The sequence below is a fragment of the Chaetodon trifascialis genome, chromosome 24 (assembly GCF_039877785.1).
Source record: "Chaetodon trifascialis isolate fChaTrf1 chromosome 24, fChaTrf1.hap1, whole genome shotgun sequence".
Classification (NCBI taxonomy): domain Eukaryota; kingdom Metazoa; phylum Chordata; class Actinopteri; order Chaetodontiformes; family Chaetodontidae; genus Chaetodon; species Chaetodon trifascialis.
Window position 1 is genome coordinate 5,933,294 of NC_092079.1, and position 26,340 is coordinate 5,959,633.

The following is a 26,340-nucleotide window of genomic DNA, read 5'->3' on the forward strand; positions in this document are numbered from 1 at the left end:
TCGTATTTTTCGGCAGCGGAGGAGGTGAAGCCAATTCTGTCGTTCTGTGTAAGGGCAGCGGTTAAATGCCGGAAACGTTCATTGCAGGAGAACCGGAGGAGGGAGGAAAGAAGGATAAGAGAATGGGAGACGGGCTGGTAGGTGTAATGGGGGGACAGAAAAGCATTCCGACAGACGAAATCGGGGGGGGGGGGGGGGGGGGACTGGGTGACTTTGCCACCATCTGCCTCCAGCTCTCCAGCTCCATCCTCTGCGGCAGGACAGGTGGCTGGTGGCCGCCCTACTTCTGCTGACTTCAGCCCTTTCCCACTCCCCCTTTCCCATTCCTTTATCTCCTGCCGGCATTGTTCATTCCCCACCGGCCCCACGCCGCTCAATTAGCTGGTGTAGCGGTGCGCTCACAGTCCCAGCCCTCCCCTCCCCACCCTTCGCCTCCTCCATCCGCATCCATATTACCTGATATAGAAAGGGGAGCAGCGGGTCACAGCCGTTGGAGATGGGCGAACAGCGGTCCATTTCAATTTTTTATAGGTGTTATTTGGCCCTCGAGTTCAATGAGGAAAGGGAGGGGTTGTCCTTTTGATTTTTAGAGGACAGGTGGGAAGGACAGAGCTGTGTGTATGTGTGCATGCACGTGTGTGTGTGCATGCATGTTGGGATTAGGAAGCGGAGGACTGGGCTCTGTTACAATTTCGACTGAAATGGCTCCTGCCAGGTCTCCCCCCTCCTCTATGCGTGCTACTGAGAGACCTTCTGTTTATACATACACATACACACACACAGCCACTAGTGCGTGAAGCACAGAGGCACCGAGCTGTCTCACACACTGTTGGGCATCCGGTCTCTCTCTGCTTTCTGCATCTCACCTCCAGCGCCTGGGTCTGATTCACATGACAGCTAAATGGAGCTGGGAGCAACGCATAAAACTGACCCGAATCGCTCGCAGCCAAAATGTCTGGCTTTTGTTTTCTGCCCTCTGTGTGTGTGTGTGTGTGTGTGTGTGTGTGTGTGTGTGAGAGAGAGAGGAAGGGGCTCAACAGTGCAGCCGCTTTGGTGGCATATGCTCTGCAAAATTAATTCATGCTCCCAGGATATGGTGAATGTTCAACTTGAGATTTCACGCTGCACAGGGAATTTTCATTTTCTTCTCGCACATCAATGCTGCAAATTTTTTCGTCCTGTGCTCTTAAATTTTTCAGTTCAGGAACCGACACAAAGACACAGGCAGTACAGGAGGTTATTTGTCTTTTTGTGCTGTCTTGGTATGAATTGATTTGCTCTTTTGCAGAGCTAGTAGCGCACGCATGCACAAAATGTAGGCCAGTCATATTTAATTCAGGCTTCTCCACTTTCTTAAAGTAACGATCCTCTTTTCCCCTCCAAACTTCTGTGGGTTGTTTGATTTTTTTTTTTTTTTTTCCCTTTCCTGTGCACTTTTCCCTGCACCTTTCCCCTCCGTATGGACAGCCTGTGAAGTACTCTAAGGTACGGTACGCTCGACATGCATGTTGTGCAAGGATGCTCCAACCTGTGTAATGTGCACTTGGACTGCGTTGTTTGCTTGGATTAAGTTGGAAGTTGTACCTGTGTTTCCTGTCAAGCAAGTCGTCATCTTATGCATAGCTCCAGGCGTGTAAAATGATTTTAATATGTTGAGTTGCTAATATATGAATGATAGTGGAGGTGTGAATTTTTGCCTGAAAGAGCAAAAAGTTTGAAATGATTTCCGCTGTGCTTGCTGCATTGCTGTTGATGTTCCCTCAGAATAACCACGAGAGGGCCTGGTTTATGTGAACAAGCTTACTCCATTTTTTATTTAAGATTGTTGTGATCAGGTTATCTGAGAAGATCTGCAGCCTCTGGTCTACAATCATCTGGCAGCGGCAAGCTCAGTCGCTCGGGAATAGATTTGTCAGCTAAAATGTGAAATATTGAAACTGTGTGATTTGCTTGCAACAATCGATCGTGCTCGCTGGCTGTTTCTGTTTTCTTTGGCTTGTCACTGTGATGCGTGATGATATTGATGCAGTTGTGTCTGTGCGTGCATGGTTTTAACTGTGCCCACCTACCTGCACCCCCTCCTTAGTCCAACACCAGGCTAAAGCTCGTGCGGAGCCTGGCAGTGTGTGAAGAGTCCTTTCCTTGCCCTATTCCTGAGCCTTCAGCAGCACCTCAGGTAACAGTCTCTCTGAATAACCAGAGTGTGTTCACATTAGAGATGTGCTGGTCGACCAGATTTGCTGTAAACCGTAGTGAAACGTTCTCATGGAACCAATACCTGCAAAAGCACAGCTAGTTTATGGATGCTGAGTGGTAATGTTGAGCATGCATTTTACATGACTTGTAAAGGGGAAAGCCCTTGCATTGAGAACACATGCATTATATTCTTCCTTGGAATTTGTGTGGAAACTGGCGTGTGGGTGGTGCAACGTTCTAACATTGTGCTTTTTAACCATTAAAACCCAGCAGGAAACACCTACTAACTTAAAGACGCCCTCCAGACATGTTTTAAGACGTTAAAAAATGAAAAATGAAATGAAAAAACATGGAATCTCTGAATATATCTTCAGGACACAGGAGGTATCCCACTTCAAGTCTATTCTCAGTGTAAGTGCACTGGATGTCCCAAGTTTCCATGTCACGCTTGTGTGAGCCGCATACTGGACCACAATTGGCTGCAGACTAGTCACAAATCATTGTTGTACCTGCACGGCGTAAATGCTGAGGTATCAGCAGATCAATGTGAAAACAGTGTAAGACTCTGCACATATGTCATGCTGAGATGTTGAATTGAATGTTGAACATTTTCAGCTATAATGGTAATATTTCTGTGAAGTTTGATGGTTATTGTGAGATTTAAGGCTCATTGCAGTCTCAGTTTTTTTACAGCACAACCCTAATTCACATGAGGCCACACTCATTCACATCATCTTGCGAAGCTCAGTATGACATGGGTGGTTCTCTGACACTTCAGCCCAATTCATTAAGCTGCAACCCCACGTGCATAGCGCTGAAGTACTGACCAGGGATCAGCTCTTCATTTCATCTCTTTACAACTGAGCAGGTAGACTTCTGATTAGTGGCCTTTGTCTGACAGCGATGATTAAACACCCGGCCGTGGCCGCCCGATGAAAACGTCACGTCATCGAAACAGAATGCGCAGAGCTCCAACAGCGAGCCGGACGTTAGTTTGCTAATTCAACTCTTCTTTTTTTACGCCGTGTCTCCGGGCAAAACCCCCCTCTGATCAAACTTTCTCCATTACATGCCACTCTGCGCAGCTCGTGGCATGCTTCCACACGTGCACACACACACACAGGTGTGTCCGTTTGAGGCGTTTCAGACAGTCAGCACCGAGCTCCATAACCAGAGGGCGGTGTTATTCCCACAACAGTCTCGCATCGTCTGCACTCACACGACGTCCTGTATTACTGCCATCAATCATGTCGAGGAAATTACAATTTCCACACGTCAGCTACAGAGAGCCGTGGAGCGCTCTAATTGAATACTCCTGATATTTCCCCCGTTACTGTTATTGGGGCCCGGAGTCGAAACTCCTTCTGCGGCAAACTAAGCTAGAGGGGAGAGGTAAAGCAATAAAGAAAGGACAGGAAAAAAAGTGGAGTACACCTTCAGCGGTATGATTACCGATGCCCATTCAAACCTCCTGATTATCAAATCTAAACATGTCGCATGCTTCGTCATTTTCCATTTTTGTCTCCAATATCAAATTAGAAGGAAAGAACAAAGAGCTGTATGGATCTGTAGGCTGCCCATGCCGTCCCTGCATCCTGAAAAACTACATCTGCCCTTCCACTGTACGCCCGGCTGTCAATTCCAATCAATGGCCGATCGTCGCGGGGCCTCTGAATACGCGCCGCACTTTTTGTTTCAGACTGACAGCATGTTCATTACATATTCAGAAGACCATCATTTTCATGCCGTTTTTCCTTTATCTCGAGGTAAATGGATGTCAGGAAACAAATGAGGCAGCTCGCAACAGCTGCACATCAACCGGGCGCCTTCCATGTGATGCCGAGGGTGGCATTAAGCAGCAAACATCACCGCTTCTTGCCAGAAAGAAATCCTTTTGCTTTGACGAACACACACACACACACACACACACACACACACACACACACACACACACACACAAACTCGCTGTCACTTGCGACACACAATCCAAGACTCATTTTTGCTTTCTCCCAGTCTCGCTCAGGCAATTAGTCAGTCACGTTTCTCATTAGCATATTACATTTTCACATATATTCAGAGCGTATTGAAATGAAGGCGAACGTAGCGTCTCATTATCTTGCTTCGCAGCTGTTACAGGGATCAAACTCATGACCCTTTTTGGTTATGAGCTGCTCTCCCGCCACTCAGTCACCCCTTCTCCTTCATTCATTCATTTCTCTCTTGCGTACACACACACACACACACACACACGCACGCGCGCGCTCACAGGCTCTGATGTTAGCTTTCCAGAGTTGTGTTTAATCCACTTACGGTGCACTGGCAACCCCTCTCCTCTATTCAGCTTTTCCTTTCAGCCTTTTGTCGAATTGCCTGAAAAGCAAATCAGATACTGCTCTCAGTGTGTGCGTGTGAGTGAGTGTGTGCGCGTGTCGGGGGAGGGTGGGCACGACGGGGGTAAACCAAGGCCGTTTTTAATAGATCTTGCAAAACATCCACAGCAGTCGTCCATTCTGATTGCAGCATGGTTGTTTTTTTTTTGTCATTTTTACAACAGTTGGAGGATCACAGCTAACGCGTCATTCTGTTGAATTTTAAGGAATGACGTGCTGTGCTGTTTAATTTCAGCCTCAGATTCATGTTTTATTCAGGTGCTTTCATAAAAACAGCTAATCTGGCAGATTAATTGCCGTTGCGATCTGGAATTCATGGATGCAGGCACATTATCTCTGGCAAGGAAACAGGTTTCAGCGATAAACCAGGAGAGTTTATTAAGTGTCGTGCTGTGGCCTCTTTTGCCCATGCTACTCTCTAATTAACCTAGAACCTGAGGCTAGATCGTAGAGAATGAAATGCCTCGTATTTAATGCCTCCTCTCTGAAGTAATGTCTCTTGTCTGTTCATTGACCCAGGTCACATTTGGTATTTGAATATCTTGACTTGTCTTGTAAAATCCTGACATTATTCCACTTGTCGCTCGAAGCCACGTGGCATACGCACACGACATCAGCCGGTTTCAAACACGTGCCTGTGAATCAGTCTGTCTTTCTGGATTTGTTTTGTCTCAGGATGGATTCCTTCTCCAGCCCTTTGACAAAGAAGATCGAGCCACACAGGACCAAGCTGAGAAAGAGGACAAATGCGATAAGGTGGACAAGCCCGAGAAAACGCCGAGAAAAATGCTGTCAAGAGGTGAGAAACGCAGGTCACATGTTGTGAAGTGCTTGTTTGAGTTTTTTTCTTTTTTCTTTTCTGTTTTGGAAATTACAGTCTTAAATGCATTTGCACACATTTAAGTCCTTGCACCATCAGCGACGACCTTGTTTATTCAAAATAAGCATTTATCACTGAGCTCGGTGAGATTTTAAAGTTGGAAACCTTTGTGAAGACCTGACGAGGCTGATGCCAGTGGAATAGATTCGCCACCACAGGAGCTGAAATATTTCCATTAACACCTCAGCTTTCTTTACATCAGAAACACCTGGGGCCTCATTTATAAACATTGCTTACTCCCAAAAAGGAGCCTGAAAGATGCATGTGCTTCCCCCATCCAAAAATTGGAATTTATATGTCAAAAGTTTAGCAAGAAAACATGCGCGCGTCTAAAACTACTCACACCAGACAGGGCTGTACAGTGCGATGTATTTGCTGCACGTGCTACGAAAAGATGGGTCTGCGCGATGAATTTAATTCTCGCAGTGCAGCTTTGCAGTGCATGCATGTGTGCGGAAGACACACTGAAAAGTTTCTAAAGTTCTTGTCCAGACGAAGTGAATTGATGGTGCAGTGCTATTCTGCCTGCTAGGTGTAGTCACCATGCAGTTAAAAATCTTGTGTCCAGCTGTGTAGAGTCCATATATCCAACACAAATTCACACAATTCCCCAGGAACGGCCACCGTATTGGTAAAGGGAAGCCGCGCCTCCAAATGCATGTTGAGGCAGGAGGTGTGTCCTCAGTTAGAATCATCATAACTCGCTTATGCCAAAAAATACATCATCTTATGGAGATAAGTCATATTTAAAAGGAACTTAGCCTCCATAATAAGTCTCAACATGTATTATTTCTTTCTGCAGGGAAAATAGCTACCATGATGTGATTTTGTGTCTAATTTTGGAAATAAATGAAGACTTCATACATAAAAATAGACACAATTACAAAAAACACTAAAGTTGAAAGATTAAGTTTCAGTTTTTTCATTAAGTTTCTGCTGTGTGATAAATATGAATCGACTGGAATGATAACCTAAATTTGACACAGTTGAAGCATAATATCTGGATGTTTTGTCGAGCTGTTACGTCCAAACACTTTACCATTTCAGGCCACTGTGTCACCAGTGCTCTGCCATAGATTACGTACATGCCTCAATGTTCCTGATATCATTTTGTTGGCAGTTTGTCACCGGAGACGCTGAAAGCGAAGTATTGAAATGAAGCCAAATGCTTTAATGATACTGATCGCACAGTCCATGCCACTCAGCCAAATTACAGCCTTCTAATAATTATATCCTTTACCATGTCACAAGGAACATCCAGTCCTAAACATTTTTCTTCTCTGGCACAGTGCCCCCCAGTTTGTCCAAAAGCGCTTCTCCTTTTTAAATGATATCTCATTATGGGCCGATAATTGGCGTGATTCAGTTAATTGCGACAAGCTCAAGGTGTTAAGCAATTATACGCATTCCCACAGGCGTATAAAGGTGTCTGCTTCCCTCTGTGGAGCAACACCGCTGATGAGACAGCTTCCAATTATAGAAACCAGACACCCACCGAGGGGAACGAGCTCCAGTGTCCCCTGACTCCCCCTGATGGGTCCTATCTTTTGTTGGTGCACAGGAACACGTTTTTTTTTTTTTTTCGGTGTCAACTTCGTTATCCAACAGCTTCTACATTTCTTAAGTGGTTCAGCTGGCATCCTCAGCGCCGCTGATACAAGCTGCCGGATGTTTGTTTGTTTTTTTTATTTCACGTTGGTCACGCAATAATCGTCCAATAGCACGGTTCTTAGCAATGTCACCCTCAGCAAAGTTTCTCAGACATGCAGACGTCCATTTTTTTTTCCTTGCTAATAGTTGAATGACAAGCTGATTAATTTGCATATCAATATTCACAACGAGCGTTTCATTAACTGTTTATCATTAATTTGGGCAGTTAACGGGGTGGAACATTTCAATTTCCTTGTTATTCATATAAAGAAAATTACGTCGAGAAAATGGCCTGCATTGTAATCTCAGGGATTGTTTTAGAAATCTGGATATGTTTGAGTTTATTTGTCCGCAGGTGTCATTTAAGGTGGAATCTGTGCACGTCTGTGTTTTATAAGTAGAATCTGTGATGCAAAGTTGAGCGCTGAAACATGATCTGTGTCTCTGGTGGCTAGATTCCAGTCAAGACTACACAGATTCAACCGGCATCGATCTCCATGAGTTCCTGGTCAACACTCTGAAGGGCAACCCCAGGTATGCTCAACATCCATGGACATCCGTGAACTTGACACAGGAATTCCCACCACTGACCAGTAGCAAGCCGTCCTGATGGTGCTCACCTTTGACAGAACAGAGGCTATTGGAGTTTATTAGCTTTCTTACACAATCCACATTTATTTCATCTGCTCTGTGAAGAATATAAATTGCTCCACAGAAGTTAAGAGACAGCAGTCAAAGGCACAAATACGTCTTGAATAAACTGTCCTAAGTTATTGTCGCGTTTGTGATGAGCTAACTGTCGCTAGTTCCCAGTTGGCTAACGTGCTGTTGTGATCTTTATTATGTTCTGCGATTATTGATTATGAATCCAGTTTTGTGTTTTTGCGTGTCATTTATTTTTTAGGGATCGAATCATGCTACTGAAGCTGGAGCAGGACATCTTGGACTTCATCAGCAATAATGAGTGAGGAGCATTCATTAGCATACGTTAAGATCTAGATAGAGCAAGTTAAATTATTCTCGAGATGCCGGAGCCCTCCAGAATGCGAGCACAGAAGGGTCTTTACACCTTCAGATGGGCCGTGCTTGATGTCACACAATTAAGACGAACAGCTGTTCATGGTCTCAGCTGTTTCGGGGGAGGGGGTGCAGAGCGTGTTTGGATGTGCTGCTTCATTTTTAAAAGGAGTCTGTGAACTTTGGGTGCTGGTCATCACATTTTCCTCTCAGTGTCTTTGAAAGTGTGGAAAATTCAGTTTATCACTTTTACCAGTGTAGTCATGTTGATCTAGGTTTACTGAGGGCTTAAAGCTCTCCTCCAGTGAACTCAGACGTGCTTTGAAAGCTTTTCCAAACACACCCAAGAGCAGATATGTCCTTACAAGGTAAAACAACAACAGACTTTTACCAGATGAGGCAGGCGTAGCTGCACCGGCCCCTCACTTCTTGAACTCCTCATTCCAGACTGGGATTGTGACTGATGGCCCCCTTCTCCCCTTTACATTTCAACTGTAGACCATCAGCCACTTTTCTTCATCTCCTTCTAGGAGCCAAAAGAGAAAATTCCCACCCATGACGCCCTATCACAGGATGCTGTTACATCGAGTGGCAGCCTACTTTGGCATGGACCACAATGTGGACCCCAGTGGGAAGTCAGTGGTGATCAACAAAACCACCAACACAAGAATGTGAGCCTTTCTTTGCTCTTTCCTCTTACAAGTTTTCTGACCTTATTTGAGCCAAAGCAGGACAAGAAATATGGTGGACGTTGCATGAGGTCACTGAATGGACCTTCATGATACTACACCATCACTTCGCCAGTTAATTGGTGGAGAATTTCCTCCGTCCATAAGCTCTTGCGATCAATGGACACATCAGTTGCTTGCCTGTCTTGCTTGTTGGTTAACATATGTCGCTGTCAGCATCTGCCTGAAATTAAGCCGCCACTAAAACTCTGTTGAATTCCCCCCACCGACAGACCCGATCAGAAATTCTCAGAGCACATCAAGGATGACAGGGCGGACGATTTTCAGAAACGCTACATTCTCAAACGAGACAACTCCAGCTTTGATCGTGAAGACAGCACGGTAGGTGTTTTTTTTTTTTTTTTCTTTATATATATATTTTTTATTTATTTATTTTTATTTTTTTTTCTTTCTCCACCAAGCTGTCACTTTCATTCCTGACATGTTGGTAAGAGTGGGACAATCTGGCGTCCCTGACATTGGTGCTAAAGAAGCGCACGCTTGTGTGTGTGTCCCTGTGCGTGTGTGTATGTATGTGTGTGTGTGTGTGTGCGTGTCCTTGCCAGATTCGAATGCGTTTGAAAGCTGACAAGAGGAGCAAATCGATGGAGGAGAGGGAGGAGGAGTACCAACGAGCCAGAGAAAGGATATTTGCACATGATGTGAGAGCTGTTTGTGTAGGCGGGGTGGGGGGTGGGGGCCATGTTGCACAAATCTTTGTGTCGTTTCTATTCATGTGCAAATTCAGAAGATTTCTTGCTACCAATTACCACTGCTGGATTTCTGAATTTTCAGACAGGGTCGCTCTGATTCGGAGCCAAATTCATAAAGTCAGGTTTCTAAGTAGACCTGCAAGCAGGTGTACGGCGTCCAAGCAGCTGGCAGGTTTTTAGCGATTCTTATTGATGGATTGGATTTTTGAAATGCACAGGGTCGTGAGACGTAGCCTTCAGCAGAGCTCAAAATGCAAAGATAAGTGCTGGAGATAACTGTAAGAGCAAACTGTGGCATGAATTCTCTGCACCCTTGTAATTTTCTGTAATTTCTTCCCACCCACAGGGAGATCAGTTCATACTAGACAGAAGGTAAGTAGTAAAATTGCATTAATCCCATGACCGCTGACTTATCTTCACCTCTCATTATGTAACAATTTGGTTCCAGCAAGCTGTGCCTAATGTGGATGATGAATTGTCAATTAATTGGCTAAAGTAGAACCAATTTCATCCCTTGAAATGGAACTAAAGCTCTTCAGATAGCTTCTACTTTTAAATGTTCAATCACTTTTATAGTTTTTGCTGTCAGAGCAGCAATTAGAGCCTGCTCTGTCATGTTTTAAAATGGTGGATATCTCATTTTGTCAGCGCATGTTCTGTAACACCTCTCCCCCTCCCTTCAGCGCTCAGGATGAAGACGCATGCATGAGCACCCAACAGAGGCGGCAAATGTTCAGGTATGTCCACCCCCACCGCCCCCCACCCCCACCCCAGTCACACATCATTCAGCTCTTTCAGAGACCGCAGGCAGAGGAGAAACCTTTGAATCACCGTCTGCCTTAATCGGCTCGCTCAGGAGCTGGAGTGCTGAGCTGAGGATTTGTTTTCGCCGCTCAGGAAAGCTTCGGCTCAATGGGATTTTCTCCCCAGGTTTCCTCGTGTGGGACGGCCCGTTCGGCCCAAAGCAAGGCAATTAAACGATGTGACCGTTGTTAAGAGAATGTCTTCTTTTAATGATCATGTGTTAAAGAATACATCAGTGTAATGTTTGGTGGGAGGAGGTGGAGTCTTGCTGGAGTTAAATCCACCAAAGAAGTGCTGAATATGGTCCTCCAGGATGACAGCAGACCAGCGTTAAGATCTCAGAAATTAAATCATCTTGAAATAAACAAATATGCCTGTTATTTAAAAAAAAAAAAAAAAGCAAAAATGTCCAAAATTCTCTGCTTCCAGCTTCTGAATGTAAATAGATGCTTTTTTTTTTTTTTTTTTTAGCATTTTATCATGTTAAGTGAAATATCTTTGGGCTGTTTAACTGTTGGAACCAAATGATTAATCAACAGATTAATAGATAGTGAAAATAAGCACTATATGCAGCTCTAGTTACTGTGATGTGATCAGAGATGGGGTCTGTATTATTTAGTGTTTTAGATTCGATGTAGATACAAACAATTGTATTTAAAGTGCGCTCTTCTTGCCCAGGTTAAGAGCCGGTCGCTCAGGCGCCAGCCGGCAGAGCAGCTCCGAGACAGAAACTCTGCCGCGGCACGGGGAGCCTCGGCCGTGGAGCAGCACCGACAGCTCGGACAGCTCCAACCGCCTCGCCCCGCGGCCCGCCATCACCAAGGCCAGCAGCTTCAGCGGCATCTCACCCGGCCTCGTCCGCGGGGACAGCACGGCCAGCAGCAAGAGCACCGGGAGGCTGTCCAAAACAGGCAAGAGAGACGGCAGAGATGAGACGCTGAATGTCCTCACTCTGTTTTAAATGAAAAGTACTTTCGTGAGGCAGCCCGAAATACAGAAAAAACTGCCTGTGCTTGCACTTTAAAAGCATAGCAGTCAATATTGTAGATGAAGGGATCTCTCTGTTCTGAAATTTCTCTTACTTGGAAGTGAGCATGTAATTTATTCCATCAGTCACTCAGACAGGGGATAGGAAACCCTCTGTCGCAGCATGAAAAGGAAAAATTTGCTAATTAGACAGTGCACTGTGTAAATGGGGAGCACAAATAGGCATATTGACCTCCGAGCTAAATCCTGTGGCATTCGGGGAACCTGAGGTCTCATCAGAACAAGTGTTCGCATCCTGCCGTGGTCAATAAAGTCTGTGGGCCGCCCTGTAGCCGGACAGCTGTCAAAACTAATCACCATACAGCAACGTGGTGATGGAAGAGGCTCTTAAAAAAAGTGTTGTAGCAGCAGTAGTGTAAAACCGAACTGCGTGGAGTTGCTGCATAATGTATAAGCCTAAGCACCGAGAAGTGCTGCACAAGTCACCGAGATGAAGTTAGGGCTGCTCCCCAACTGCAGGTGCTTACTCCACAATATGATACATTTGTAACCTGACTGGCTGAGATTAGATGAACCGTGGGTTTGGCGTCTTTATCTCAGTGAACGCAGGGTGAAAATCCCTGGTTGGCCTCTGCTCTCGATTCTGTTCCCTGCCTCGGTTTCTGTCTGCTTTTTTTTTTTTTTTTTTGCCGAGTTCCTGTCGTCGTTTTTTTTTTTCTTCTTCTTCTTCTTTTTTTTTCCACTCACAGAGAGGTAGCGGCGGCAGCAGCAGCGGGCTTCTTGCCTGAGCAGTTTTTTAAGTTGTTTACGAGGCGGCTGGCTGCCCTCACTTTGTGTTTTGGGAGTATAAGTCGAGGAGACATCTTGCCTGCGCTGCCATGTTCTCCTACCTTTGCCCTTCTCCTAAGCCCTCAAATAACCTTTCCCTGCAACAGGCTGCACACTATGACTACCTGAACGTGGGAGCTTATATATGATCAATAGTCTGAAGTGAGAATTCCATTGTTTCTGCCTGCATGATAGTATTTGACATCACTACAATTATTTGACAGCTTATCTATTACTTCACAGATGACATACAACCATCTTATATAATGTTATCCATTGTTCTGCAAAAGTATTTGCTTGTAATAAAGTATATTTATATCATGATATAACAATTAAAAGAAAGGACAATCTAAAGAAAAAGCTATTTTCTGTGTAAAAGTGCCATCATGGTGATATTTCCAGTGTAGCTACATGATGAAACTAAGCCATGGAAAAGGCAGCACACCAGATTGCGATGGGACTTCCTCCCAAAAACCAAGGGCTCCGCCATTTTGCACAACATTCACTAATTACATGGTGCACAGATACCAATTTGTCCGTCAGCAGATGCCTCAAGAGACCAGAATGCAATGCAGCCACAGAAGAGGCTGCATTGTTAGCAAGAGGCACGACTGCTTCATCGTCACCGTCAGTTCTTTCCACTCTCATGAATTACTGACAGGCTGAAAGCAACAAGTCAACGTTCCTCCTCTCCAGTGCCATCTTAAAGGCATTCTGGGAAATGTCTAAATCAACAATTAATCTCTTTGTTCCACTCCTCCCTCAGGTTCAGAATCATGCAGTAGCGTCGGCTCCTCGTCCAGCTCACTATCCCGTCCCCAGCTGCCTCTCCCAGTTTCAGCCTCATCCTGGTCCAACATCCCCAGCACCCCCTTGATCCACCCGGCTGCTGACACTAGAGGCCCTGGACACCCTGAGATGATCAAGAGCGTCCCTTCACAGCCGCCATCTGCTACAGATGCAACAAACTATTATGTGTTGCCGCTGGAAGCCTCAGGGATACCACCCGGCAGCGTTCTGGTCAACCCACACACAGGTGGGTGATGCGGTGCCTCCGTGTGAACATGTAAAGCCAGAGTTTGGCGGCTCGATCTACTGCGTTAAATCAAAGTCAGTTTTTCCCCACATACATTTTTCCTGTCTTGCAATTTATGCTTCGCTAATTAATATTCATGACTTGAGGACAGAATTCCAGGTTGGCACAGGGCTGCTCTGGGTTTGTCTGTCAAATTAGTAGTCAGACCAAAGCCCGCTGATCAAAATGCATAGAACAGATGGGAGAGATCTGTAAATATTCATCATGGGCCAAACACACAGTTGTGCACTTTTGGGCTCCGAACTGAACTTCATATACTGCCAAGGTTGTTAATTCTCATTGACTCTCCTCTCCCAGACCATGTTTGGGTGTGTCCTTCTCTGTCATGAGGAGCATAATTCAAGTGTTTCCTTTTGTATGATGTTGAATTATTAGCGTGTGTGTAGCTCACATCACTGTGGTTTCTGGTCTCCCATGAATTTAATTTGACAGGCAAGCCTTTCATCCACCCCGACGGCAGCACTGTAGTTTATAACCCGACCACTGTCGCCCCGGCTGCTGGCAGGAACCCACAGCAGGGGAAACCCCCACAGCAGCCAATGGCTGCCCCAGCACATCAGCAGCCAACCAATCACCTCCACTCGCAGGTCAGTGGGTGGGATGGCATTTTTTCAGCAGGGATCTTGACTTTTTCCTCATTCACATTGAATTCATATTAAGACTACAGTGTTTTTTTTTCTAACCTTCTCTAACTTCACTAACTTGTAGTGTTCAAATGAGAGCTGATAGTAGAATGGCTGGAGCTTAACTGACTGTTTAATAAACCCCTCCGTTGTCCAATCATAGCTTAGCAGCCATGAGGCACCGTCAAACAAACAGTAAGAGTGATGCTGCATACATACATAAAGAAGTGAGTAAATGGTGCGTTTATCTGCTCTAATGTAAACTGCAATCATTAGCCTGTCAAGCTAACTAACTACACTAGTCACCTGCTTTTCTCCCAAGGCCAAGGAGCATTTTCTATTCTATTATTATGTGGGATAACAGGTTACATTAAAAAAACAAAGTGCAGTCCAGTGAAGCGCTGTTATGTTTGTCCGTCATGGTACTTTAAAGAGTGTAAGTAATGATAGTGCCTCTGTCCTACTGTTTACTGGACGTGGGGACCTTTACTGTCCAGCTGCTCCAGCCAGCGTTTCCCTCCGAGAGAGCGTCATGAACACAAACAGTTCGTCCTCATCCTAAAAGTCTGTTCTCTTGAAGCATCTGCCGTTTAAAGATACAGAAATTACCTCTCTGTGTCTCGGTATGTGAGCTAAGCAGCTGAACAGGGTAATCAACAACAAACAGCAGTTTCTTTGCTGGCGGTAACACTGCATTACAAGAACAATGCAGCTTGTTTCCATGTCAGTATGGCTCATCAGCTCGTGAAGATGCTAATTTTTTGCCCGCAACGTGTAGCTTTAGCCAGCTCACAGAGCTAACGTTGGGCTGTTAGCTAGCTCGTGGGGCTTTGCAAACAGTCAGTTGAGGCTCCGATCATTTTACTAGCATCCTTCCTCCAGTCTCATCTCCTGTCCCTCTGTCCATTTCTTCTCCCCTTCCCTCCTCAGCTGATCTGTCCTCCTCTCCAGCTGTCCTCTGAGCCTGTCCACAACCAAACGGTCTCGTATCCTCTTCCTCCTCCTCTTCCTCCTTCTCAGTTCCTGCCCGTCTGTCCTAACCAACAGTACACTGTGGTACAGAACTACTTTCTTCCATTTTATTATTCTTCCCCCGCTCCATCTCCTGTCAGACCTGGCTCATTAAGAGTTTATTTATAGACTTTTCTCTGAGCAGTTAAATTAATAAATTAAACTCTGACACAGATGTCCAAAAAGTCTGCACAGTTGGTGTCGGGCTAAAGAAATGCTCTGCGCTCTATTTTGACCCAGGTCTTCATACTGTATGTATGTGCCTTTAAATGAGCTCCTGGATAAGTAATCTTCTGTAATATATTAAAAACCTAGCTACATTATTACCTACATTCTGTCCAAGCAGAGTTTGGTGTTCATGTTCAGTGTAGTTCTGCAGAATTGGAGGTTTGTTTTAACGGTTAAATATCGAAAATCAAGCACAGCACCTTTACAAACTTCAATACAGATCTTATTACTCTCCCAATTAAATATTTAGTTCAGGGTTTTTTTTTTGGTGGAAAGGTGTATGTAAATCCAGCAGGAGCCATTCCCCACATATATAGATCATGCATTCACTTAACCTCATTTTTGACCTGGTTTTAGTGAAAGACATGCCTCTGTGACTAATTATGCCTGTGGAAAGTTCCATTAATATTTAATTCATCACCAGATGTTAGCGCTGAATAATCCATGACTAAAAACACTACTTTTCCAACAACATGTCAGAAATGACCTGAACTGGCGTGCTTTGGTGATGAAAAAAAAAAAAAGAAAAAAAAATAGTTAGCTTTACACTCGGCTCGTCTCTGCAGACCTGGGTCAGATCTGTATTTGTTTAAACCTTCAAGGGAACACCAGTGGAGTAAATGTCTTTGATTTAGCGCTTAGCTTAGAAGTTAGCTGTCCCTGGTGGTTGTGTTGATTCATATTCTGAGCAGATTTAATGCTTAATGTATATGGTGATCTCTTTTATCGCATTGCATTTACCATTTAACTCTGTCTCTCCAGCCTGACGCCCTCAATGCCCAGTTCAGTCACATGACTCTGGCGCAGCAGCAGCCCGGCGACAGCGGGGCTTCAGTTCCGGAAGCCCGCCACTATCCCACTGTGTACCACCACCCCTCCTCTGTGGTACTGCAGGGAGCCCCTCCACAGCAGCAGGTCGCTAGCTACATGGTGGCAGGACCATCGGGAGGACACCCAGGGGTGCTACAAGGTCAGGCTGTTGCGCTGCAGACCCCGGGCCCCAACAATGCATATCCCAGCTCCACCCCGGGCCCCGCTGCTTTTCCCGGGTCCGCGCTGAACCAGCCGCTGCTCCAGCAACACGCATACATCCAACAGCCTGTCCAGCAGGTAGGGGTATCTAAAATCACACCGGCAGTCCATAAATGTGTGAGAATGTGGTGATCTGTCGGTTGGTTGTCTCAGTCATGAGTCACTCCTGCAGTGGAAACCAGCTTTATGACTAATCCTTCGTCTCTCCTGTCGCTGTGAAGTGCATCCAAATGGGACCGCTGATGTGCCACACAGTCCTTGAGTCTGTGTTAATGCGTCTCTTACAGATGTCCACGTGTTACTGCTCTTCAGCGCACCACCCCCACTGCTCCAGCCAGCAGCAGCAGCAGCAGCAGCAGCAGCAGCAGCAGCAGCAGCACTACCGGCCCCCCATCAACTCGCTGCCCTATAACTGCCCTCAGAGCCAAAACCTGCCCCAGCAACAAGGTATGAACACGGCCGTCTCAAAACCTGCCAGATTATTTCCCCTTTTGACACCTGAAGAATGTGCGTCACACTGGCATTTTCAGCAGCAGACAAAAATGTGACTGCGAACGACCTGCTGAGATGGATTCATTCAAAAAAAAAAGGCTGTTTTATTCTTAACCAGTCATTAAATGCAGTTCAAAGCAGCGTCGTATGACAAACACACCTGGATACCGAGAAACAGCAGGGCACCTTACCCTCCATTCCTCCAGATTTCTGTGATGAACCAAGGCTGCAGCTTATTCAAACAAGGCTTTGAAATAGTTGCATGTTGGATCTAAAGACAAATCAAAGGACATTTTTAATAAATGAGGTCTGCAGCCTCTGATGTGAAGGGACCGATTTTTCTTTGAATTTCCAGACTTTGTGGCGTCGAGAGCGAAGCTCAGCCTCGCTGCTGTATCAAGAGCCGTCCTCTATCAATAGACTTTAACTTCCCCCTTTCAGCTCTTAGAGCGTATTGTTTTGTTGCCGTTGTTGTTCTTGTGCGTTCCTTCACAAGGGAGCTATGCCAGCCGCAGTCCGACGGCTCCACTGAAGGACAAATATTTCTCCCTTTCTTTCCTCTCTGTTTGTTTGTTTTCACAAGTTCAGATGTCTCCCCGGGAGTCATCCACTTCTTTTTTTTTTTTTTTTTTCCTTTTCTTGGTCTTCCTCTTCGCCACAGGAGTGGAGATTGTTAGCTCCTGCTTGGCGTTTCTCTCTCACGCACACACACACTTTTAACTGGATGTAATGTTGGCACGGTTGTGACTTGTACAGCCACACACACACACACACACACACACACACACACACACACACACTGGCGCACACACATCTGTGTAAGTGGCTGCGGCACTATTCTGTCATCTGTAGGCTGCAAATGCGGCTTCCCTGCTGGGGAGCTGGGGAATAGACAGCGGACAAATGAAGCTGACCTACAAAGGCAAAGGACAGCAATTATTTCTCAGGGAAACAGGAAAAAAAAGACTTGTCTCCCGTCTGTTTTTGTATTAATTAAATAAAAAAAAATATAAGACCAACTAAAGGTGAAGAAACAGTGGCATGCATTGCACATATAATAAATAAGCTATCAGTGGAAATTCTCAGACGGCCCAGTCGGTGTCCACAGAGAAACCTGCGAATGTTTCCACTCACTTGCATCAGACAGTCACCACCACCACCACCACCACCACCACAGGGCTTCGGTCATGGTCATTCTGGGAGAGCAGCTTGTATTGCATGCGAAGGGATTCAAGGATTTGTCTTCTTTCCTCTTTATTGTTGAACGGTGCCGGTTGTCGGTCGGTTGACGCCATGCTTGTACTGCAACACATACAACATATGTAAGAGACAGAAAAGGCCGGAGGAAGAGCTTGTATGTCCAAACGTTGCCTTGGACAGTGTCCTTCAGATTAAAGCAGCATTAAAAAGATGAGTTTTTACTAAACAGTACAAAAGCCTGCAGCAGGCTGAAACACTGGACATTGGATATAAACCCTGCAGTGTCTGTTTAGGGTCGAATGAATGGGTTTAGTCAGCTGTTTGTTGTATTGAATTTTTTAGTTTGGGCCTTCGGCTGCATTCCTTTCAGCTCGAAAGCCATCTCTCTCGTGTTTTTTAATCATGGTTTTAAGCCGAAGAGGACGTTGAGCCTGAGAGGTGGGATGCGGGGCCGGGACGCTGTCTGAGAGGCCTCTATGAATCTCACAGTGAACCGGTCTCTTTTTCAGCCCCTCACTCCTCACCTGCCGGACGTACAGCAAGGTCGCCATGGCAACAGGCGACGCAGGGTGGAGGGCGCCTACATGACACTTGCATGATATTGAGGGAATTTCCTGAGTGAAGAAGTCACAATCTGCTGCCCGCTGGAAAGGAGTAAAATTTGATATTATGGCCATTTCATGCTTGGTTTGTAAGTGAAGGTGGGGAGAACAGGGTGGATAAAAATAGTCCTTTCCCTCTCTGTTCCTCTTGGAGCACTTTCATTGTCTAGTTGTACTTTTCTCCCAGGGCGGCAGACTGTAAAGACACCTTCACAAAAGGACGTCCTCTCCTTTGTCACTCGGATTACCGCATGTGTGTGTCGCGAGGGACAGCATTTTCAAATGTCTCTTTTTGTCACCTTGACATTTAAGTGTTTCGATTCTCTCCCCCTCCCCCCCTCTGCCGCCATTTTAGGCCATTAGAAAATGGACGGATCCGTGTGACTTTGCGTCGTCTTTTGGGTGTCGCTCTCTTTGGCCGCTCCAAATGCATTTTTAACAAGCTCTGCCGAAGCGTGCTCCCATTCTCCGTTTGCCCCTTGAACCTAATGACTTGTTGAAGTGGAAGTTTGTTTCTCGGCTCGGCCGCTCAGGTTGCAGGCCCAGGCCACCGCAAGCTAAATCAAATTTATTGACTTTCTCATTTATTCCGAGTGCTTCAGACCTGCTTCGCTGGAACAGCTGAACTCCTTGAGCCGAACCCAGACTTCCTCGTTCTTCTCACAAGCAGCTCATTTGCTTTCAACTCTCAACTATTTTCCTCCTCAAAATCTTTCTAACTAAGGCTGTATTAGTGCCATCTTTTGGCTATGTTGCGTAGGATTGATGAATATTAATCGTGTCTTCTTATTATCAGTGTTCCTATCGGCCGTCTCTTTTCATTCGGTCACAGTATTGTGCCTTTCTCATTTTGCCTCAGTGCACCAAGCCGTGATGCCAAACCCAGCGTCCAGCTACCAGACCATAGTGGGCGTACAGCCAACACCCAACCTCGCTCTCACTGGCAACCAGCAAAGCAATATGGGCAACCAGATGCAAGGCATGATGGTCCAGTACCCTCCAATGCAGTCTTATCAGGTATTGTGATGACGAGACAGTGTCAGACAGAGATTAGCAGTCTGAAAGTGAAAAAAGAGCGTTCAGTTCATTTTGTCATGAATGAAATTTGCTGTTGTTGAGACCTTTGTTGCTAGTGGCACAGGAAGAGGAGAGCTTCGAAAATAAGAGCGTGCATTCGATGTTAGCAGAGAATAGAGGCTGACTGATTGTCAAGCCATTGTTGTATTTTTATAGGCCAATAGATTACTCAGCGAGTGCCAGCCCAACCGGTGATGTACATTCCTGTGTGGCCGTTGGCATTTTGTGCAATGACCAGAGAATGCTGGAGTAGACTTCTGAGTTATTTGTCCTTCAGATTAAGGAAAGTACAGAAACTGTGGCACAGTGGATTTTAAAATATCAAATAGAGGAATGCAAGACTGAAGTGCTCACTCAAAACAGTCTTTGGTGTCACAGAAAAGCACTTTCCCGCGATGCTACGGGCTCTTACGCTGGTATTCATAGCGAGCGAAAATCTCAAAACACACAAAGGTTTTTTTGTTTGTTTGTTTTTTCTTGTCATCCAGCTGAGAAATAAATGCATATTTGCATTTATTGTGTTTGCCCGACCTCTGGAAATGATCTAACGGTTGTGTATATGTGCTGGAATTAGCCAGCAACGCCAGTTTTCTGTTTTCTGGTGGCTTTATTTGCTTGATTTTCACCTGCCGTTTCTTTTTTTTCCGCAGCAGGTTTCTGTACCACAGCAGACGTACCAGCAGCCGGTGTTTGTGTCCTGTCAGCCAGGACAGGGGGCAGTGGCTGTTGCTGGCATGCAGCCCTGCTACAGCCTGCTACCCCCGAACCAGCACACCACCATGAGGTACCGTCTTTGCTCTGCACATGTTTTTAGATCGAAATGCCAGATCGCTGTATGTTTATGCTGCTTTATTGCATAAGACAAGAAAGCAGCTTACATGCACGTCAATACTTTGATGTATGGGAGTCATTAGTTAATATTGCACGTTTATGTTTGGCATTAACATGATTTTTTTTTGATAACCCAGCTCACATCGATCCATTTAATGATAACTCTTAAGGCCTAAAGCAGTTGTATGAAATGTCAAATAGAGCTAATAGTGTTTTCTGCTTCAGCTTTTTTCTCCTAAATGAACTTAAGTCATGTACACACTGATAATAAACTTCTTCTGATTTATGTTCATCCTTTTCTAATGACAGCGTCTAATGGCTGAAGCTGCTTTAATCAGGTTTAGGTGAAATTATGAGCTCGCCTGTAGATGTACTTTGTCCCAGAAACCGATTTGCAGGTAGTTGATGCTGCTTCTCACTGCTGAAGGTGCCTCTTATTTATAGGCCTGATGAGTGAATCCCCACAGCCGCTCCGAGCCAAGGTCATCTTTGTTCACTGTGGGGGGAAAAAATGAGGTTATTACCGCGATGCTTTTGGTGAACTGGGTGTTCGTATAGCGGATGAATGTCGACTCTTGACGCCCTCTCAAATGCAGCTTTAGTCGTTTTCCTCCATTACTCTGCTGGTGTGGAGTAGTGTGGAGCGTTGTTCTCTCTCATTATAAAGCTGATTGATAGAACTGGTTCACAGAAAGCAAAACATGTAATTAGTTTCTACCTCCATGGACCCAATCAATCTGGATACTGGTGAGTGTAGCACTACTGGGACCGCCGTGCACGCCGGTATACATAACAAACGGCAGACATGAACACAGCCATGTACACAGTCATCACCTGCAGAGGAACAATGCAAAGGCACACACACACAAACACACACACACACGCGAGGGGAGGTCACTCTCTCATTGTCCCAGCTGTAAAATGAGGCTGCGTTTGTAGAGCAGTCAGCGTGGAAATGATTTATGCGACAGTGTTGGAGCGGCTCAGTGTTCTCCCACGAGGGCCGACTGTCCACCTGCAGCCTGCTTTCTCACCAGCTGTACGCGAGTCCCTGCAGGCAGGTTGCTTACAGAGCAGAGCGCAGCTACCCTGCAGATGGACTTAAAGTTAAATTTCAGATTTAATACCCCAACCGCAGCGTTAAGATCTCAGAGCTCCTGGAGATTTCCGTCTGTGCAGGTTTAGAAGTGATTTTTAAGACCTACTTAGGTGTGAGCGTCGTATTGGACGTCTTTTTCTTCAAGTTCTGGAGTGCTAGAAGCACTTCCAGTGACAAATTTGGCAACATTTAAATACTTAAACGCGGTATCTGCAGAGTTTGACAAATCTTTTTTATCGGTTTATCCATCCATTCATCCATTTTCTGCTGCTTATCCAGATCTAAGTCATGTTTAAAGATTAATTAACAATGTTATGAGGGTATGTTGCATTTAGGGCTTTTTATTTGCAGATTATTATTTTTAGATTAATCAGTTTGTCGAAACAACGTCAGAAAATGGTCAAAACTGGCAATCACACTTTCCTAGAGCCAAAGCTGATGTCAGCCAAAGGTGTTGCTTTGTTTGAGCAGTGGTCCAAAACCCAATTATATTCAAATCTACTAAACTGTAAGTCAATGACAGGCCACAATTCTTGCATTTGAGAAGCTGGAACCTTAATTTATTCATTTATTTTACAGTACAGTAAACAATTAATTGATTATCAGAATAGTTGCAGCTAATTTTCTGTCCCTCAGCGAATGGCTGCAGCTCTAATTGTTCCATTCTGCTGGGATGTACTGACAGAAATGTGATGCCTTTCATACTTTGGCTGATATGCCTGTGAAACGGGGATGTAGAAAAAGCCTTGAATTAAACTGCAGAAAGCCTGTCTTAAAGCCCTCGGTTTCCTCTGTGTGTTGGTCACAGTTCCACCGTGAGTTTCCTGCCGGCCCAGATGATGGAGCAGCTCCAGTTTCCTCAGACCTCATCACCCTGCGTCTCCCAGCAGCACCCGGGCCAGCAGTATGCAGGTACGCTCCCCTTCTGAAACCCAAAGCACAGCCGAGCTCGAGATTCAAACACGCGGTGATCTGCAGCAGGATCACGCGGGAGAGTGAGGATATTTTCAGTCTCTGACATTAGCCACCCTGGAGATTCCCCATCAGTGCCAGGGCTCCAGCATTCTGTATTTTTCCTCATCTCTCAGTGTCAATAACTGCAGAATGTATTCCTTCATAGCTACGACTCGGGCTTCTTAATGAAATAATCTTCCCTGGGTTTACTCTGCCATTGTATGTGCGTCCCACGCGTGATTAGATTTACACTCCGGATTTTCAAAATGAGAAACAGTGAGGCGTGGTGATGACGGCTCCCTGGAGTTTGGATAAGTGAAAGTGATTTGCCCGCACGCAGATTGAACTGCTAGCGGGTCGACCGCTGCTACTGTTATGTTGACAACAACTCAGTCAAAATATAGTTTGGTACAGTGGAAAACGATGAAAGTAAGAAATCATTGAGGCATCTCCAGCGCGAGCTCTGCTCCAGTGGTTGTATTGGGATAGATTATCACCGGGTTTGGCGTGGTTAAATCGAATACTATAAGTAAGAATATTCCCAACTGTCTCTGCTCCTAAACAGTGATTCTCTGCTTAATTTATCACAATTACAATGAAGGGAGTATCTTACATGTTTAGCAGCAGCATCAAACTGCTTGCTGTTCTCTACAAGACAAAAGTATATTATTATTAATATGTGAATATATGTGTACTCCTACATATTTCTGTACATGTACAGGTGTGTGTATTTGCATATGCATGCACTGTAGTGCTGCAGTCCGACTATCTTGTAACCCAAGGAGGCCATTTTTCTTCTGTCTGTGTATTATATTAATAACTTGTGTGCTAAAAGGGGGAAGACATTTTTGCATTATGCATTGTCCTTTGCATACAGAGTGAAATTCTATTATTTTACTTATGTCACTACAACTTAAAATACTTCTGTGAGCAGGTAGATGACAGATATTATAGCCCACTGAGGCATGGAGCTAATATCAGTCTAGTGCAGCAGTCTGTGGATAAATACAGAAGGTAAATTGGGAGACTGGTAGATGAAAGTCTGAATCATTTGCTGTGAAGTTTAAATAAATAAAAATCACCATAATAACTCATCTTTTCATGTATCACCCGTTTAGTATTGGCCTTTCGCAGGCTCACAGGATCTCTGTGGAGAGCTCAGGTGGGGCAGTCTCCTCACTAATGACCTTTATTATTCATGTCTGATTATTATGGGGGAGCAATGGAGGGAGCCATCATTTCCAACCCGTCAGTAATGAGGTCAGATGAAGGTCTCGCGACGGCCTTACCTACAGCGTCACCAGTAAACATTTTTAATTGGCTAGGCCGGGGCCAGAAATAATCTGCAGATTAAGTCCAAAATTCATTGTCCTTGCTACTGTTGTTGGGCATTAATTCATAAATCAACAGTGGCGTCGGCTGTGCAAAGTTTGCAGGAAGATTTCCACCTCATGTGAGCTTCATGTAAACACAAGTTAATTATCTAGGATATTTTGTTTTGTTGTGCTTTTTTAGCTCATTCGCTCGTCAACCTCTGATGGTTTTTTTCTTTGTTTTTTTTTGTTTTTTTAAAGTCACATCAGTCACGTTCATGCGTCACAAACTAATAAGATAATTGGATCTCCCGGATCATCGCAGAGGATTTAGCAGGAAAAGGGAATGGAGGCTGTTATTGCCACTACGGTTGTGCCCTTATAATCAAGGCACTTAAAACCTAATTGCTCAGCGGCTAACGGTGTTTCGCTGATGAGGTGTGTAGCTGAACAAAAGTGCTGAAATAGAGCTTTGGGGCGAGAACACATTCAGTCTGTCAGTTTACTTTGGTGCATAAATTAAGGGTTTATGTGATGAATTGAATAAAAATAAGCAGCATTAAGTGTTTCGCCATGTCTGCCTGACCTGATTTGCCTCTTGTCAACACTATATTTTAATTCTAGCCTGTTTTTTTGGGGGGTTTTTTTGGTGTGTGTGTGTGTGTGTGTGTGTGTGTGTGTGTGTGTGTGTGTGTGTGTGTGTGTGTGTGTGTGTGTGTGTGTGTGTGTGTGTGTGTGTGTGTGTGTGCAGGGTTATTACCCCCAGGCCCCAGCAGCGGCATGGTGATGCTGCAAATGACAGCACCCCCCTGCCAGCAGCCCCGGGCCCCCTCCCCCTGCCAGCGGAAGCAGCCCAACTACAAACACCCGGGCGCCGAGCACCAGCGCAGCCGCAGGCCTGCTGAGCTCCCCCCGCCTCCAGACAACACCCAGGTACAAACGCAGCCCGAGTGCATCGATTAGGCAAAGACAGTCGCTCAAAACAAAAACCCTTTGCAGACAGTGGCTAAAAGGAAATTGAACTTTTGTGCTGTCAAGTGGAAATATTGTAGTTACAACCTTTTAAAAACTCGTCTCACGGTTTTGAAAAGATTTAATTAGCTCAGTGGCCTGGAGGTTTTGACGTGACAACAGCAATTTCCAAATGATTTTAAATTAAATTCAAAATTTGCTCAGGTAACGTTTGCCACATAGGACAATATGGTATGTGTCAGAAAGTTAAGACGGTCACAAGAAAGCAATTTGAAAGCCAATTTAGTTTGGTTGTCGGAGTCTGACAGTGACGTGAGAATTGCCCCCTCGAGCCAAACCCGGCCTCCCCGGCTCTCCAGGCAGGTTAAATGTCGTAGTAAATAGGCTCTGCAAATGAAATCAACGCTGGCGTAGCCTGAAAATGAGGAGAAAATAGTCCTTAGCATTAGGGTGTAATGGTACATTAGGGGGACTAATGTGGTTGGAATGGTACATTAAAGCAACGACTTGAACAGCACAATGACTTTTCCAAAGAGAGAAATACTGATGATTGTTTGTTTTTTTTTGTGGTTGTTTTTTTGAATGAAAGTGTTTGTGTTCCTCCCCGTAATTTCTCGCCGCACTGCCGGTGTGTTGTGTGTAGAGCAGCTTGCCCTCGTCTCCGGCACTCACTCCCTTGCCAGGTCAGCCGCCCAGCGTCAAGGGCCTCCCATCAGGCATCTCGTCCATCCCTGTCATGGCCCACCACCCGCAGCTCCCTACAGCGTTCTGCCACAGTGGACAAGGTCAGAGATGCATGGGCCACCAGGGCGTTTACTCACAGACACAGAACAATGCATTAAAGACCAGCACAGCAGGCCGACTGAAACTGATGGGGGTGTGTTTGTGCCTCAGTCCTCAGTGTGCATTTTGTGGAGAAGTTACTAAGAAAATTGGTGCAAGAATTAGCTGTTACTGAACAGTAAGCAGCCATTAAGAAGTTTATATAGTTGTGATTACATATTTAGTTTTACCAATCTTCAGAAAATCTTTTTTTTTTTAAGTTAGTCTGTACTTCTACTAGCTTGTCGTCTTGGTAGCTAGCCAGCAAACAGCTGCCAGACTAGCGGTAGCTAGCTCAGCTTTGCTAAGTTGGCTAACTTGATATTTGTCGTTGCGGTGCCTTTTAAAGAAAATTAACTTAAAACTGTGCCCCTAAACGTTCTCCCTCAGTTGTCAAAGTGCCCATAAAATTAGTAAATGTAAAGCCCTGAGATGAGTTTAATATTTATAGTTGGCTCACTTCCCTATGAAACACCTTATAGCATGGTTTTAAAATAAGATTTAGCACTCTGTCTTACAAATGTTGTATCTTTGATTTCATTTTTCAGATTTATAGGCACAGTTAGAAGTTAATGTTCTTTAAAGCAGCTGCCTTCATGATTATGTCTTGGCTGAATTGCAGAAATGATCAAATAAGCCAGCTAGCTTAGTTAGAAACTGCTTTTCTGGCTGAAGTTAGCTCAGTGCTACAAAGAGGCCTAAGTTGTTATAATTATAATCACAAAACAGATTTCAGTTTGATCGAATACATTATTTCTTAGAACTTATCATTTCTATATGAAATATAATTATTTA

The 26,340-nt window shown here is 45.0% G+C and overlaps 1 protein-coding gene across 8 annotated transcripts in view; it reads left to right on the plus strand.

The window, feature by feature from the left end:
- r3hdm1 (R3H domain containing 1) overlaps window positions 1–26,340 on the plus strand; it is a 45,321-nt gene that overhangs the window by 16,299 nt on the left and 2,682 nt on the right. For 3 of the 8 annotated variants that reach the window (XM_070957600.1, XM_070957595.1, XM_070957599.1), the window contains exons 4-22: window positions 5,262–5,385; window positions 7,572–7,650; window positions 8,021–8,080; window positions 8,664–8,804; window positions 9,095–9,203; window positions 9,428–9,523; window positions 9,921–9,946; window positions 10,258–10,311; window positions 11,057–11,289; window positions 12,960–13,229; window positions 13,722–13,876; window positions 14,843–14,968; window positions 15,914–16,261; window positions 16,471–16,630; window positions 19,337–19,494; window positions 20,205–20,338; window positions 22,293–22,396; window positions 24,503–24,684; window positions 25,367–25,508. In XM_070957600.1, the coding sequence (XP_070813701.1) occupies window positions 5,262–5,385; window positions 7,572–7,650; window positions 8,021–8,080; window positions 8,664–8,804; window positions 9,095–9,203; window positions 9,428–9,523; window positions 9,921–9,946; window positions 10,258–10,311; window positions 11,057–11,289; window positions 12,960–13,229; window positions 13,722–13,876; window positions 14,843–14,968; window positions 15,914–16,261; window positions 16,471–16,630; window positions 19,337–19,494; window positions 20,205–20,338; window positions 22,293–22,396; window positions 24,503–24,684; window positions 25,367–25,508 (2,701 nt within the window). Of the gene's footprint in view, window positions 1–1,467; window positions 1,486–2,086; window positions 2,177–5,261; window positions 5,386–7,571; window positions 7,651–8,020; window positions 8,081–8,663; window positions 8,805–9,094; window positions 9,204–9,427; window positions 9,524–9,920; window positions 9,947–10,257; window positions 10,312–11,056; window positions 11,290–12,959; window positions 13,230–13,721; window positions 13,877–14,842; window positions 14,969–15,913; window positions 16,262–16,470; window positions 16,631–19,336; window positions 19,495–20,204; window positions 20,339–22,292; window positions 22,397–24,502; window positions 24,685–25,366; window positions 25,509–26,340 lie in introns of all 8 variants that reach the window. The other 5 variants (XR_011601680.1, XR_011601681.1, XM_070957594.1 and 2 more) reach the window with 4 other exon arrangements.